Raw genomic sequence first — 16,878 nt, forward strand, 5'->3', positions numbered from 1 at the left:
ATGAAAGAACCAAGCATTAATCTTTGCTTCACCATAGGTGGTGAGAACATAGTTTCTTTTTATTAGTTTTTTGAAGTGGAAGATAAGGAAAATGCTAATGATATAATTAAAGATAAAAATAAAAAAGACTTAAAGAGATTTGAATTCCCATGAGGTGAGCCCCTGGGAGCCTTTTCATGAAAGGCTAATTTCTGACAGTCACTGATAAGGGAGGCCAGCTCATCTTTTCCATTTCAGGGAGGTGATTTTTACAAAGAGCTGTAAGGGATTTTCAAGGACGGGGAGCCCACTAGTCTCAAGGTATATGAACAGAACTCCTTGTCATCCTGGAAAAAAACCATAGCTTGCTTTGTTTTGTTTTTAATAATAAAGAGTCCTACGCTTGAAGAAAAGTGCCATGGGGCTGGTGTCTGCCCTGGATGATCCTCATCAGCCAGAGGTAGGGTAGAAATGGAAGAGGAGACAGGGCTTAGGAGACTGAGAGAACACAGTGAGAATGGCTAAAGGACAGAAAACAAAACGAAAAATCAAATGGAAAAAGTTTCCTAAGGGTGCAAAGACCTGGATGTTTACTCTGATAATGCTGATTATGCCATTTAACATGTCAGTTGTTCAAACACTCAAGGTATCTCAGGACGAATACCCTTTCCTCTAAGATTATGCTAAGGGTAGGATGACCAGACATGACCTATGGTCCAAGCTGGTACAATCATGGTACACTATGAAAGAGGGCACTATTAACACGTAAGCATAAATCAAGACTGCCCTAGGCAAACTAGGATGTAAAGTCACCCTAGGGAGGGGTCCCTTCCACAGCCAATCCCTTCTTTACTCATGCAGTGCCCACAGTAACAAAAACGATGACCATCACAGCTAAGGTGACAGCTAAGGTCTCTTCACATGGTGCCTGGCACTTAGGTTGGCTTTGCGTGGACTATCTTACTATTCCCTTCAGCAACTTGAGAGAGAGGTGGATGTAAACACCTAAAAATGACTACAAATGCCCAGGACACCATTCCTGGAGAGGGGTAATGTAATCCAAGAAACTGGGACTCAGAGATGTCCAGGAATTTCCTCAAAGGTTTTCCTCCAGAACACACACACTACCAACAGTGACAACTCTCTTGCCTCCAGGCAATGCCCTCACTCTTCTATTTATCTAATCTCCATCTGTCCTCCTAAGGCTTTCTTGTGCTGCATGGCCTATGGGAAGCTTTCCATGACTGCACCGCTTCACTCATTGCTCCAGGCCTTGCAACCTAATTGCACTTGCATTTAGCATCATTTCACCCTGTGATTCACGGGAATTAATCTCATCTCCCAGAACAAAAAGTAGGGATTTTTCTTTGTGTCTAATATCATTCCCCCAGACACAAAGGTCTTTAAAAACATCTATAGCTATCACATATAGATATATACATACATAAACACAAGATAGTTTCATACGTTGAAACTTGATGAACTTGTCCCATTTCTCTGCATCTTGCTAATAGAAGATGCAGCCCCTCCTCTTGGCCATTGCCCTCTGCTTTAACTCCCAAGGTGGAATTTGTGCTACTCATATGCTGCACACACCAAAAAAACAGCTTTCATTTAGTCGAAGTTTTTAATTTTAGGAAGTCCATTTGTTAAAATTGAAATCACACATGGACGTGGACCCAGCTGAACTCATTTTATGAAAAGACTTATGATCTTTTTTGTACAAGTTATTATATATCACCTATTTGTAAACTCAAAAACTAACCTAATTGAAAAGAAGTGAAGTCTAGCTAAAATGACCAAGTTAAGAGCCATACCTCAAGCATAAACGAGTTGAATTTATCAAGTTAACCTAAACTTGATTTTTGTGGCAGATTAACCAATAGGACCAAAAAATATTTAACTAAAACATACATTCCCATAAAATTCAGACAATCATTTCGTTAGGATCAAATAAATAAGACACCAAAGAGTTTTCCAAAGATTTATTGAAGCAGAAACAAGTTGGTCAGATCCTTTTTGGAAAAAAAGCAGTTTTAATGGTATTCAAAAATACTTTTTAAAAAGTATTCTAGCACAAGGCTTCTTCGTAAACTAGATTATGTTGTAAACTTTTTTCTAAATCTTTTAGGAGTGTTGGTTCTTAAGGACTAGAGCTTATTCCTAATTCCAAATCTATCTTGCGCTCCTGAAAAACTGCAGAAAGGCACTTGAAAGCTGTTTCTTAAAGATATGGATTTCTTTTTTACTCTTGCTGGTAATATATTGCTGCACCAAGTGTGTGCAATTTTCACTCAAGATCATCATGATGCTGAGAAGTTTCGTTGATAACCTGTTAAAAAAATAAAACTCTAATCAAACACAATACTACATGCTAAAGATTAAATTACCCTATCAAGCATGACTAAGAAAAATCCTACTAAATATATTGTTTCCATTGGTTCTGAGTGGCAAGGGTTACAGCTAGGAAGGACATATGTATGTATGTAAGATGCTTTTCACTTATAGGCAAAATAAATATCCAATGTTATGACTCGAAAAAATAAAACTTTTTAAGAACTGTGTTTCTCAAGGATGCTTTAATAATCCTACGCAGAAAAGTTTAAAAGAAATTAAGGCATATTAAAATGTACAATAAGTACATTTTAAGCTTATGTGCAAGGAAAGATTACAATAAATTTTGACCTTTTCTTTCCTGGCATAGAGAGGTAATGAGAAACTAATTGACCACACAGCATGTCCTTGTACCACGTAAAAGGGCCTAGGAGGGTTGGGTGATAGTCATTAGGGAAGGCCATATGTCAGGATCAAAGCATTCCTAATACTGAGGTAAACAAATGAAGCAGTTCATGAAGCCAGTCTAGGAAGTAACCTAAGGAAGCGGTACTCCCATTTTAAATTAAAGGCCATAGAAAAATCACTAATTTTCAACGTAGAAAGATTGTTCTCTGACCTTCACATGCAGAAGCCAAATAATTATTTGGCTGTGTGTAGTGCTGTGTGTGTGAAGGGGATTATTCTCTTTTTAGTAGTCACGAGTGAAGCCGAAACCTCCCAAATTAGCTAGGTGTATCTGAGATACAGACTCACGGATTTAACAGGACATCAGTGTCTGCCTGAGATTACTCCAGTTTGATTCAAAGATACCAACCTGTCCATCTCTAGTTTCAACCGTCTTAATCAGAAGGGTCCTTTTCGAGTGAGTGTCAACCAGAGGGAGTGATTCCAGATTGGTTTCTGAATAAAGAAACAGGCCCAAAGTGAGTAAAAATGAAATTCTAAAGGGTATCCACTATCTTAAAACCCAGTGCCTGACCCCACTGTAGCATCAGAAGGAGATGGGCTATACTTCATGTAGACTCCAAAGGAGGAACTGAGATGGAGTTTAAATTTAACTGGAAGCACAGATTGCAAGACACTACTTGACAGTGCTTGGTCTGAAAATTATGGAGGTTTTCTAGAATTTTCTCTTGTATGGCATTTCTCAGGTATCATAAAAAAAAAAAAAATAGTGCTTTGGGGACAGCCCAGTGGCATGGTGGTTAAGTTAGCATGCTCTGCTTCAGCAGCCTGGGGTTTGTGGGTTTGGATCCTGCGTGCAGACCTATGCAGTGGTGGCGTCCCACACACAAAACAGAGGAAGACTGGCACAGATGTTAGCTCAGCAACAATCTTCCTCAAGCAAAAAGAGGAAGATTGGCAACAGATGTTAGCTCAGGGCCAATCTTCCTCCCCTCTGCCCCTCAAATTAGTGCTTTATCATAAACAGAATGGTTACAAGCTGCTGACATTTTTCATAAAGGGCAATCAAACACTTACCCCTCAGGTTCAGGGAAGAAAAGTTTGGAAGAGGCAGAGAAATCCTATAAAAAGATGAAGAAAAACAGTAAAATTTTTGGAAGACAGCTCGAACAACAAGGCATGAATTTATTCGCTCTTTTTTTCATCAAATAAGAAAATTAATTCTTGTAATTTATAAGTGTGGGATTTGCTTCAGAAGCATTTATCTAAGATTCGTCTCATTCGTACATTTAAACTACTTTACTCCAAGCATTGTCTCTGCAGGGGTGTGAACTGGAGGCATGAAAGAGTGCGAAGAGAGCTGACTTTCACAGAGTTGTGTGTTCAAATCCCAGCTCTGCGATCAATTAACTCTGACTGGAGCAAGTTACTAAATCTCTCTGAACTTATGGTTCCTTATCTATAAAAAGCAGTAAAGAGCTACCTTGAAGAAATGTTCTAAAGATGAAATGAGATAACGTACGCAAAGTGAGGGGCATAATATGTAGCAAGTGGCAGCTATTAATTCACGCACACAAGTCCTTGTTCCATACCTGCTCTCCTCGCCTTCCAGCAGCTTCCTATAGGTGGCAATCTCAATGTCAAGAGCCATCTTAACATTGAGCAGGTCTTGGTATTCCCGAAGGTGACGCGCCATTTCTTCCTTCATGTTCTGAATCTCATCCTGCAGGCGGCCAATAGTGTCTTGGTAGTTAGCAGCTTCAACAGCAAAGTTCTCTTCCATTTCACGCATCTGGCGTTCCAGAGACTCATTCTGCAGGAGGTGAGAAAGGCTTCCAATGTTATTTTCCAGAAAAACCCAGCTACTCCCAGAACCACTTACAGACCATTTGCAATCTTTTCCCTTGGTGGCAAATGGCCAACCCTCCAATTTTAGATGGAGAATACAAGCACCAAGTCCTTCTTCTTAGAAGCAACAACATATGTAAGCTTAAAACTTCAGATCTCAAAGTGCTTTTTCAACCTGTCTTAAGAATTCATTTTCTTTGGATTAAAACACAAATTTTGGGGCCAGCCCCAAAGGTCTAGAGGGTAAAGTTTGGCACACTCTGCTTCAGCGAGTGTTCAGTTTCCAGGTGCAGAACCACACCACTTGTCTGTCAATGGCTACGCTGTGGTGGTGGCCCACATGAAAAAAAAAGAAGATTGGCAACAGATGTTAGCTCAGGGCAAATCTTCCTCAACATAAATACATAAATAAATAAGAAGAAATTTTTCTTGATTTGAAGTTTTGTTCATATATCACCATTAGCTTAGTCAATTGAATGGATCCAAGCTGGTTCTCTTCCCTCTTTTATTGCAGTGTCATACTCACAGTTCCTTTAAGGGCATCCACTTCGCAGGTGAGGGACTGCACCTGTCTCCGGTACTCATTTGACTCCTGCTTCGCCTGACGCAGGGCATCATTGTTCCGGTTAGCAGCCTCAGAGAGGTCGGCAAACTGTCAGGAAGAAACGAGAAATGTAGATCACTCCAGTGGCTTGTTCACAAATCCCCCAAGAATCTACCTTACCTGGACACATGAGAAAGCTTAAAGATGGCAAACAAACAAATAAACAAGTATGAGATGACACAAACCAAATTTTATATTGTATGTTCAAATCTCCATGTCTTCCAGAACGTGTCTCAATTTCTGTTTTGAAAACCAGAGAAAGAGCAGTAGAATGCTGACGCTGGTATTTTCAAGCAGAAATTCTCTCTCTATCACCCTCATTTAAAAGTGTGGAGGTCAAGGGCATGATGTTGGGGTGGGCTTTGAAGCAGGGGAAAGAGGGTAGTGGAAAGGGAGTTTGCTATAATAGGGGAGGGGGCGTGAGTGGTGTGGAGGCTGCAGCAAAAAAAAAAAACTTGAACAAGAAGTTAAAGCCAGCTTTTCGACTGGAGCTAAACGGTATTTAAGAATCACATTTGCAGAACAAAATGCTTTTCTTTTGTTCTGGCCAGTGACTTGTTTCCCTACCTTGGACTTGTACCATTCCTCGGCCTCCTGAAGGTTCTTGGCAGCCACGCTTTCATACTGCTGACGAACGTCCCGCAGGGCAGCCGTGAGGTCAGGCTTGGAAACATCCACATCAATTTGGACATGCTGTTCCTGAATCTGAGCCTGCAGCTCCTGGATTTCCTGAAGAAAGAACAGTCAGAAGGTCAGCCACGCCAAGTATGGGAGCAGCTTCACCCACATTCATTCACGAAAAGTGGCTCCACTTACCTCTTCGTGCAGTTTCTTCAAAAAGGCAATCTCTTCTTGCAAGGATTCCACTTTACGCTCAAGGTCAAGACGTGCCAAAGAAGCATTGTCAACATCCTGTTTTGAAAAGAGAAAAGGTATGACGTGGAGGAGGATGCTAAAGTCAAGGGCTTCTCTCATTTACTCATTTTAAGTTAACCATATGGGCTAAGTCCCTGTACTATACAAGGGTATTGACAAATTTTATGACGTTTGAATAAGTTTGTAAATCACCCACTGCTATCACATACTAAGCTTTCTTCTCTTCACTAAGAAATCTGAGTTGTGACTCCTACATTGTAGTCCAGGTGGCTAATAGACCATTTCAAAATAAGTAAACGTACACCAGCATGGTAAACCACACTAAATCAATTATCATTGAACCTACGTTATACCAGTGAAGTTTTTTATTATTTTTTTAAATCTAGAAAATCTGTGTTCCAGCATTTTTAAGGTTTCTTTTTTTCTGGAACGTCATGGAATGAAGTGATTATGAGAGTTGACAAGATTTCACAACTCCATGTACACACGAGTACATGGAGAAAAGAAATTCAGCCTTCAGAAGTTGTACAGTATAGCTAAGCTCTTTTTTTCTCTACTCAGATCTTTTGAAATTTATCCTTAAGGATCCAAAGCAAGTGTGTAGTCATCTGGCATGCAGGTGACAGATTTATACTCCAATTCAGGATATGCTCTAGCAAAGATGCAATTCAGGCAAACAAGGAAAAGAAATGTAATTCTGAACTGTATTTGTTTTGCTTTCTCTGGTAGGTTTTTCTCCTGAAACTCCAGTCTTATTATGAAAGGGTGTGTCCATCCTATTTACTTAGCACTGTGTCAATTCAGTTAGTTACTCAGGTAGTTTCAGAATGACTTGGTCAAATGCATATAAGGAAACTTTATGTCGAATTCTTCCTGCTCTGGCACAGGTTGTGTGTTCCCATCATTTGTAAACTGCTACATCACAAAGATTTTATTTCCCCTCGAGAGAACGTCCTGAGGATTTTTATACCTCTTATCTTGGAAGCAATTAAATTGGACTACAGTTTATAGCCTTTCCGTCTTAAAATGGTGAGACACTTCTACCACCTTCATGGAAAAGCGAATGAGGAATGGGTGATAAAAAGATCAGGCTTGGGGGAAAAAACTCATTTTTACTTGTTCTTAAGCCCTTAAAAGGATATAAAAGATAACTGACTAGCCTCTATAAAAACGTTCAATGTGACATTCTACTTCATTGAAGAGAACCAGGGATCTTACCTAATCTCTAAGGTAGAGATCTTTTATACTAATATTTTTTTATATTAACTCACTCCTACAAGAAACACTACAGATACGATGATCATAAATGCCCAATGACTAAAATGAACCACACAGCGCTGTGTTTAAATTAATTTGGCAAATGTATTTCTGCTTCAAAATGTTATTCTAGACTAAAATCTGAGAGTGGTTTCATGGTCAATCTCAGTAAGTGTTCAGGAGACTAAAAGTGTGCTGAGAACTCATCCCGCTTTTGAATTCCAATTTCAAGTTAAAAATCCTTAAGTCTATCTAACTTTGGAGCAAAAAATCCCTTTAATTAAAATTCCATTCTTCAGGGTTAGGGTTATTCTTTCTTTATCGGGAGAGTGCTAAAGGATACAAGAACCCAATGGAGAAAGGCCTTACCAAATGTGAGGTATGATTGTAGCTTTAAGAACTTTTCACATCACATACTTCACAAGTCCGGGCCAGATATTAGATAACGGATGTTAGCAAATACTTGTGTCCAATTAGAACTGTGCTTACATCATTACATATTCAATAAGAATGTAGCCTGTTGCAAAGCTTCTCTGGGAACACAAAGACTCCTATTATTTCTGTCCAGAGCCACCACACTTGCCAGAATGTCTGTATCTACATTCCATAGTGAAGCCCGTAGAAACCATTAATATCGTTCAGCCAAGGGGACAGATGGCTCCTTTTCACCCTTATTAGATCACAAAATAGTTGTTCACAGCGGAACTTCCATCTAACTTTAACGCCACAGTGGAACTTGCAGAGAAAAAAGGAAACTTGCTGGCTTCATTCCATTTAAACTAAGTTTCTGATCCGCCAACGCGTTTGATATTTTAAACTACAGCGCGTAATTGCGCTTTTTGCGGCCTTGTAAAAGTTAGCCAACTTGACTGTGGCAAACCGCAATCTCCATCAAGCTGTAACTGTTGGGAATCAGAAGGTCAACGTGTTGCAAAAAGGAAAAGGGAAAAAATATTTCTTTGGAAAAAATCTTGAAACAAAGTAAAAGGTTAAAAGGACTTTTTGTTCCAAGGGACGGCTTAAATCATTCAAGGGTTTTTATCCCGAGAAGCTCCAATCTGTAGTCTTTCTGCCACTAGGGGGCTTTGCGCACAGACGTGAAGTTTTGCACTATTTCGATGTGGGTTAAGTAACTTTTAGAATTGCCCTTGGGTCGGTGGGGTGGGGTCCGGTGGCCGCGCGTGGGAAGAGAATCTACAAACCTGTCTGAAGGATTGCAGGGTGCTCTCGGCTTCCTCTCTCTGAACCATCTCCTCCTGCAACCTGAAACATCGCACATTAACCAAACGGGAACTGTAAAACCGCCAAGGGCGGGGCGGCCCCACCCAACCACCACCCCGCCGCACCGCCGGACCAGAGTCGCTGCGCCACGTCCACGGGCAGCCAGTGACCGCGGCTTTTAGGACTGCTGCCCTCGGCAAGTTTTCGCGGGACCTCGGCCCTAGCGTGGAAAAGCAATCACGGTCGCCACAGTGACCTGCAAGGCGAACGCCGGCCCCCGCCCCCGAGGAGCCTCTGCAAGCCCTTTGTCTCGCTTCCTGCGCAGCCATCCTCTCCTCCCGCCCCATGGCTGGCAGCCCGCCAGACGGGGCCAGGAAACTTTCTAAAAGTTTAGGGAATTCGCGCTCATCGTTTCCAAGGACCTCTGACTACAGGCAAAGTAGCAGTTTTAAGAAATCTGCAACTTGAAAGGGAGCGTTCTTGGGCAATGCAGGGGGAGGGGAAATGCTAACTCGAGGTCTAGGTTCAGGGCGGGGCTGAGCCGCTGCAGCCACAGCCTCGTCCCCCGTTGTCCCCGAGGCAGCTGCCGCCCCGACACATCCCCAGGGGCGTGGCAGCTCCTCGCGGTGGCCCTGTTCTCCTCTCCCTTCCTCCCGCAGCCCCTCGTGGGCGCCCCCTTACTTCTCCCGGAGCCGCATGATGTCCTCCGCCAGGTTGTCGCGCTCCACCTCGACACGGGCCTTGTCGTTGGTGAGCTGGTCCACCTGCCGGCGCAGCTCTCGCATCTCCTCCTCGTAGAGGTCCCCCAGGCGCGACTTGCCCTGGCCCTTGAGCTGCTCGAGCTCGGCCAGCAGGATCTTGTTCTGCTGCTCCAGGAAGCGCACCTTGTCGATGTAGTTGGCGAAGCGGTCATTCAGCTCCTGCAGCTCCACCTTCTCGTTGGTGCGGGTGTTCTTGAACTCGGTGTTGATGGCGTCGGCCAGCGAGAAGTCCACCGAGTCCTGCAGCAGCCGCACGCCGGGCACACTGCTCCGCAGGCGCACGGCCGAGGAGCGCGTGGCGTACACGCCGCTCGGGGACGAGGAGTAGAGGGTGCGGCTGGAGCTGGGGCGCAGCGCGCTGCCCAGGCTGTAGGTGCGGGTGGACGTGGTCACGTAGCTCCGGCTGGAGCTCGGCCGACTCGCGGTGCCGGGGCCGCCGAACATCCTGCGGTAGGAGGACGAGGACACGGACCTGGTGGACATGGCTGCAGAGGGTGGCGGTGGGCTGGGCGGCTGCGGTGGTGCCAACTGGCTCCGGGAGGAGAGGCGAGCGAGGGCGCGGTGGGTGTGGGCGGTGGGAGCGCTGCTGCGTCTCTGGCGCGGGGACCCCGGAGCGAGAGTGGCAGAGGACGGGACCCCGCCGAGGGCGCAGTTTTTATAACCCGGTTAGGAAAGAGGGTCTCCTCCCACTGCCATCCCAGCCGCGGAGCGCGCCAGCCAATGGGGACCGGGCGAGAAGCGGGAAGGGTGGGCGGGGGGTTGGGGCAGGGGCCCCCTCGAGCTTTCCTCCTCCCCGCTTCTCCGTTGCTTGGGGCTGGGCACGGTCCCATTACTTCTTGGCTGGGCTGGGACTTAAGGGACTTTTCTGGTGATGGCCTGAGCTCTGCTTCTCTCTGGGTGCTAAAAAAGGCGGGGTCGCGAGGTGGTTGGGGAGCCCGCCCGGGACTGAACCAGAGGGGTCCTGGGCAGCGCGCCAAAGAGGCGTGGGAGGAGAGGCGCGGGTGGGAGGGGCGCGAGACCGCAGGGCTGTGGTCCGCCGGGAATGGGTGGGTGGGGAGACCCGCGGGCAAAGGAGCAGGAAGAGGGGGGAGTCAGGGATCCAGCCGATCGGAAGGCGCGGAGAAAGAAACAAAGAGCGCCTGAGGCTGGAGTGCGAGGTGGGGGCGCGCACAGCCCAGGACAGCCTCGTGCACCGGCCGCTTGGAAAAGGGGACCGCCCCGCTCCGCATCTCTCTTCATCCTCTTCTTTTGGGGGTTCCCGTTCAGGGACTTAACGGGCTCGGTCCGGCTTTGGACCGCGCGAGCTGCAAGGCAGCGGCCGAGGAAAGCCCCGGGAAGAGGGGTGGGGTCGCTGAGTCACAGGCACTGAGTCTCTGCGCCCTTCTGTCCGTCGAGATTGAGGGATCCTAGCGGATCGGGAAAACCGTTAGACGAGATTGACTGAAGTCTCCGCGGGCCCCGCGCACGCTATTTTTTGTCAGTTTTACCCAACTTTGAGTGAGGGCGCAGCTTTCTAGTGTGCGGTTTGCCTAGGGGGAGACTAGAGCCCTCCTAAGTTCTTAAGAACTCGCCAAAGTCTGACTTTCCTCCAGTGTGCGGACTTCTCGTTAGCAAGAAACTTCTGCGGACCCTCGATAGCCGCCCAGCATGGGTCTCTGGCATCATGAATGCACTCGGGGAAGGTTTTTTTTTTTTTGCAAAATTTCCTTCCACCCTCCTCTCCGGTCTCCTCTCAGCCTCTCCCCTCCCCCAGTGAAACCACACCCGTCTTTTAGCACGATCTGAAAGTTCTGGGTGAAAGAGGAAACTCAGCGTTCGTAGTTTCAAAATCAACCTAAGGGATCACTGGTTTTTCTGCTGTAGTGGAAATCATTAAAGCTATAATCTGCGCCAATTATAGAATTAATTAGATGTTGCTTTAAAACCCGAATTTGATTAATGAAAGGCAATTATATAACTCAAACGACACAGTGTTTGTAGGAAATAGATTTACGTGTTCATTTTAGTTCAGCGAGGGACCCTGCAGGATTCTGGTGAGTTATCTGGAAAATGTCACAGGTCCTCTTGGCCTGCTTTTCAGAAGAATTCGTGCAGTCGGTCTTGGAGTGAGGGAAGTCAAGCCGTCTACAGAGCAGAGAACGTTTGGCCTAAGGCACCAAGGCAGTGTTCAGATTCCACCACCAAGACCTTTCTAGGTAAATCACTCAACTCAAGGGTTTTTGTTGCAATTTTAGTAATAAGCCGAGCGGAGTGGTTACCCTCAAAGGGGCATGATGGGAGCCAAGGCAAGCCAGTCTTTTTGGGATTAAGTAGCAATTTAAGAATCACAGGGGTTTTTTTGTTGTTGTTGTTTTTGAGTATTTAGAAGATTTAGGGAGTACTGAAAGGATTAACTCCAAACTCACCTTTGTAAAAATAAAAGCATCTTGATTCTATAGTGAAAAGATAGGGGGAAAAAAGTAAGATCTGGGTTTTGGGTGGGTTTTTTTTTTTGGAAGTAGGGTGTTGGAGGTTACTTAGCATTTAAGAAAAATAGTTTAGAACCAAATGAAGGGTTTCTTCTAGCTTCTTTGTACAAGCCTCTGGTAGGCAATATTTTGTTTACCTCATTTCAGTTAGTTCTGGCAAATGGCGCTGCCGAGGTTGAGCTGCAGGAACTTTTGCTGACCTGCTCACCTACTGTGGGTTCCTTTTATTCTCTGCCCCTGGGAGGCAGTGGGTCACTCACGAGAAGCATTCCTGGGGTGTGGCACCCTGGCCGACTCCCTCGTGCTCCATGTTAGTTACCGTCTTAATCTCTGAGAACCCTTTATTCAAGCCACTGCTCAGCAAATGTCACCATTGTGAGTTTGCCTGGAACCCTTAGGATGAGAAAAAGCCATCTCTCTATGGGGGAAGAGAGGGTGGACCTTTCTCCCGTCTAAAATGCTGATCCCAGGGCAATGCCGTGGTGCTGTCAGGGGATGCTTGCTGACTGACTCACTGCGGAAAATGAGGACACGGCTCTGGTGCGGTGTGGCAGTGTGCCTTGTTGGTGATCACAGCAGATTCCTCAGGGCTATGGTGACTTCCCCTGGGAAGGACTCTGGCACTCCTCATCATCTCAGGGGTATCCCTTCTGCTTTCTAGCCTGTCCGCAATCTGTATTCCCAGGACTGTGTGATGTTCACTTGCTGTCTGAGTTAGCTCAGGCTGCTCTGACAAAATACCATACACTGGGTGACTTAAGCAACAAACGTTTATTTCTCACCGTTCTGGAGGCAGGCAGTCCAAGATCAAGGCGCCAGCCAGTTCAGTGTCTGATGAGGTGTCCTGCTTCCTGGTTTGCAGATGGCCACCTTCTTGCTGTGTCCTCACATGGCAGAGAGAGCTCAGGCTCTGGTGTCTTCCTTTTCTTCTAAGAACACCAATCCCCTCGTGGGGGCCCCACCTTCATGACCTCATCTAAACCTAATCACCTCCCAAAGGCCCCACCTCCAATTCTCATGACATTGGAGAGTAGGGCTCCCACATATGGAGTTAGGGGAGGGGCAGGGCACAGTCTGCCATAGCACTTGCCATATAGCACGCGCGCGCGCACACGCACACACACACAGTATCAAGTGTGTCCTTCCTATTAGAAATCGCCGTAGCTTGGGGTGGACTGTTGAGTGTAGAGAAGTGAAGGTTACAAAAACACTCCTATTCATTCATGTAGAATGCATGAGACTAGGAAAGAAATAATTTCATTCTGAGATAAATTATGTACTACCTAGCACAGTGCCTCAACCAATGGGTGATAGTCATCAATGATGGAAATCAATGGGTGATAGTCATCAATGACGGAAGTCAGTGTGTCTGAACTAACATCCTTGACTATGATAACTAACCCTGCTATGTTTGCACCCCATCCTCTTAGTTAGCTTTTGGAACTAAACAGTACATAGACATTGGTTTTTGTATTTATTTTTTGATTGCTGTGAAAACCTATCTCAGGAGTATATTTAAATGCTATGAAGCTGCTTCAAACACGGTGTGATGCAATTTGTGTATAACTAAGGACACAGTGATACCATTTGTAGGCCAGGCGTAAACATTACCAAATCTAAAGTCCTCACAGTGATGTTGGAATTTGCAAGCTGTGGTGATGTCAGTGGAATTGGACAATTTGAGCTGACGGACCAGCCAGCCGTGCAGAGAGGAGCTTAGTGGCCTGTGGAGGGTTTAGGGAAGCTGTCTGGCAGAAGGCCATGCCGAGAGGACAGCTTCTAGCTGGATCGCCTGGATGGAATGTTAGAAATGAGCAGGTGGATAAAGTGAGATGGTGAAAAGCTTAGCAAAATCTAAAAGCCGTGGTAATAAAGATAATAATGATCAATAATATAAGAAGTGCTTCCATCTTTGTGCTTACTTGTTGACAGGCACTTTGCATGCATTTAATTTAACTTAATGCTCTCCTGGCATCCCGCAAGATACATTTGATCATCTGTTTTACAGACAAGGCGTCTAAGCTGCAGGCTAACAAGCTGCTCATGGTCATATAACTAGTGGTGGAGGGAGGAAGGGGGCAAGTATTTGAATTGAGGCCTTTCTGACTCCAAATGCAGTTCTCTTTTCTCTTTGCCTTGGTGATGGCATTTTACTTGCTACTAACCAATTCAATTCACAAATACTATTTAGGTACCTACTGTGTTTCAGGAGCTGAAGAGAGAGAATAATTATCAGATTGTGTTGTGAAGGAGCAGATTCCTAGAGGAGTTTGTGGATAAATTAGAATATCATGTTTTATGTTATTCAAATGATGTCACGGTGATTCATAACAGGGAAGAAGGGAGTTTGGTTTCCACCTGTACCGTAAATCCTTACTTTGTGAGTTAAACATTTTCACCTAGATTCCTTTCTCTCTCTTCAGAAGCATCATATCCAAAATTGGACTAAAAACCCACTAACCACAGCAGCTTCCCATCCAAACTTCCCTATCTGTTCAAGGCAACATAGCAAATTAACAAGACTGGAAATGTCCATCATCTTTGCACTTCCTTACCCTTGACCACTCAGATCCCCTCACCCAGATCCAGATCTAACTGGATCATATCCCGTTCCGTTGCTTCTTGTATCCACTCCTCTGTTATGTTGCTCTCACTCACATCCAAGCCATTTTACACCTCCTCCCTGCAATACGGTAATTGGCTTCCCTTCTTCCAGACTCTCCTTACTCCCACCAATGTGTCTGTCTTTGAGCCGAAACCTCATTTTCTTAATAACTGCATTCTTAAGACTCCCTGAGGATCCAAAGTAGGTCACTCATTCCCTCATTAGAATGTAGCCTCCACGAAGGCAGGGGTTTCTCTCTCTTTTACTCACTATCCTGTCTCCAGTGCCTACAGAGAAGCCTGGACGTGTGTTGAATGTGTGAATTAATGCATGGGTAGCTCATAGAGGCAGAGAGGGAGGGAAGTAAGGAAGAAGGAAGGAGGGAAGGAAGAAGGGAAGGGAAGAAAGGAAGGAAGACGAGAAAGAGGAGACTAATACTTACTAGTGCTTTCTACATCCATGCATTGTGCCAGTTGCTTTACACATGACTGCCTTTAATCTTTATAGGGTATTATGATCCACAATTTTGACTCACTCGCTCACAATGTACTTATGGGATTTTACTGTGTTCCAGGCACTCAGCTAGACAGTGGGAAAGTGAATAGGCAGGTATAATCCATACACTCCTGGACTACAGAGTCGAGTCCACGTGTATGTATGTGTGGAGCAGAGAGACAATGCTCAAATAAAGGAACAAACAAAATAATTACAGTTTGTGATAAAGATGATAACGGAAGCAGAAATTTTGCCTCAGAAGAGATTGAGCCTCATAGCTCAACTGTGGCCTTTGAAGCCATGCTGCATATGCCCATCCATCCTCAGTTTCCACTGCTGCCCACCAGACACCAATTTCAGTGGGGCCCTAAGCTCCTCTCTGTTCCAAGAACACACCGCATTTTCCCCACCCTCAGGTCTTTCCTTCTATTCCATTCAGCACACAGGTGTCCTCATTCCCTTCACTGGCTGCAGTGCTTTTTAGTATATTCAGGTAAATAAAAAACTTTTCCTGCCTCTGTGCAGCTGCTCCCCTTGTAAAAGGGTTAGAAAGCACATATAGAGCTGTAGGACGTGGCAGAACGTGGTGCGTGAGTGCTCTGATGGAGGTGTGCGTAAGATACTAAAGAGTTTAGATGGAGAAATGATCAGATGCGTTTGGTGGAGATCAGAAATGGTATTTAGAAGAGGTGGGATTTGAGGAACGAGTATGATTTTTACAGTTTATCATGGTAGAGAAAGGATGTTCAAAACTGATGAAAGAGTGTAAGCAAAAATTACATAGATGACAGAGTTCTGGACACACGTAGGGGATAGCGAGACTCCCAGTGTGGCTGGATTATGGAGCGGTTGTGGGGGAGGAGAATTGAAAGCTAATATGGGACCATGCGTTGGAGGACTAAATGCCAGGGAGAGGAGTATATAATTAATGTAGTGGGCAGTGGGAATTCACTGCGATTTTGACCAAGAGAAAGACGTGCTTGTAACTGTGTTTTAGGATTGTTCTGGCATGTTGTGGGGGATGGACTGGGGAGACCAATTTGAGGGCTGTTTGCAGTCGATCAGGTGTAGGGTAAAAAGACCCTGACCTTGACCTTGGAGGGTATAGTGAGAATGAAGAGGGGTAATTGTTAGAGACTGTGCAGCTAGAGGACAAGCAAGTCGGGGGCTCTAAGCTTTTAGATAGAGTAACTAAGAGAATGGATGCGTTATAGACAGAAAAAATATTTAGGTGGGAAGCTAATCTGAGATGAAAGATAATCCATTCAGATCCCCTTAGTTGGAAGTATCTTCCCTTCTCTGCTCTTTACAAAGTAAAACCTCCTGATGAAGGTGAGTAGAAGCTGGATCTGCAGTTTTACCTCTTAGCACTTCTCGTCTGCTCACGTGAGTTGATGTTGATTGCCTTATATTGTTCCTTATCTGATTTGAATGTGTTGGTCTGGTTTCCACAGTTTGTATAAAATCAGGGACTTCTGTGATATCCTCTAAACCAGTTTTTTTAAAGTTCAGAGAAAAAGAAGCTTAAAGACAAACTCCTAGAAATCTCTTTGAATCTTTTGGGGAGGAAGAAAGCAGATTATAGCTTCCCATAGAACTATATATAATTTATAATTTCGTCAAAGTCTAGTGTACGGTGTACGACTAAGGAAAGAGAAGGTGGTAAGTATGTAGGAGGGACAAAAGATGCTAATTAACATAAGGAGGGAAAACCTGGTGTGAAAAAAAAATTCAAGTCGATATTAGACAAAGACGTAAGGCTAAATTCTCAGATTTGGTTCACTTGATCCAAAAAAACAAAACAAAACCAGCCCAGTTATAAAAACCAGACCTTATTTGAAGGAGACCTAAATGATGCTGTCACAGTTTAGATATTGGCCGAGGGAGGCTACCACAAGAAAATAAGCAGTTATTTGCCCCGTGGCCTATAGTGTTGTTTTTACCATTTTTTAAGATAGAGATGAAGGGCATGCTGCTACTAGACAAGTTGCCATGTGTTTTGGCTTCCTGGGAATTTACTCT

The 16,878-nt window shown here is 44.8% G+C and overlaps 2 protein-coding genes across 2 annotated transcripts in view; one reads left to right on the forward strand and one right to left on the reverse strand.

Moving 5' to 3' along the window:
• Positions 1 to 1,949: 1,949 nt before the first annotated feature.
• Positions 1,950 to 10,619, reverse strand: VIM (vimentin). Its single transcript, XM_008510877.2, has 9 exons — positions 9,209 to 10,619; positions 8,509 to 8,569; positions 5,990 to 6,085; positions 5,741 to 5,902; positions 5,096 to 5,221; positions 4,314 to 4,534; positions 3,799 to 3,842; positions 3,131 to 3,216; positions 1,950 to 2,311 (listed from the first exon to the last, which is right to left on the reverse strand). The coding sequence occupies exons 1-9, from the start codon at positions 9,769 to 9,771 to the stop codon at positions 2,270 to 2,272; spliced, it is 1,401 nt and encodes a 466-aa protein (XP_008509099.1). The 5' UTR covers positions 9,772 to 10,619; the 3' UTR covers positions 1,950 to 2,269.
• Positions 10,620 to 11,309: 690 nt separating this feature from the next.
• TRDMT1 (tRNA aspartic acid methyltransferase 1) overlaps positions 11,310 to 16,878 on the forward strand; it is a 76,427-nt gene continuing 70,858 nt past the window's right edge. Inside the window, exon 1 of the transcript XR_011534917.1 lies at positions 11,310 to 11,483. The gene's annotated coding sequence lies outside the window, so the exon portion shown is untranslated. The remainder of the gene's footprint in view (positions 11,484 to 16,878) is intronic.

This window comes from Equus przewalskii, chromosome 30, assembly GCF_037783145.1.
Source record: "Equus przewalskii isolate Varuska chromosome 30, EquPr2, whole genome shotgun sequence".
NCBI lineage: Eukaryota > Metazoa > Chordata > Mammalia > Perissodactyla > Equidae > Equus > Equus przewalskii.

Bases quoted from the DNA above. Each gene is read 5' to 3' on its own strand.
- VIM (XM_008510877.2), bottom strand. From the start codon at position 9,771: ATGTCCACCAGGTCCGTGTCCTCGTCCTCCTACCGCAGGATGTTCGGC. The intron at 5,222-5,740 runs GTAGGGAAACAA...TCTTCCTGACAG, and splicing joins AGGAATGGTACAAGTCCAAG to TTTGCCGACCTCTCTGAGGC. The intron at 3,217-3,798 runs GTAAGTGTTTGA...TTCTTTATTCAG, and splicing joins TTCTTCCCTGAACCTGAGGG to AAACCAATCTGGAATCACTC.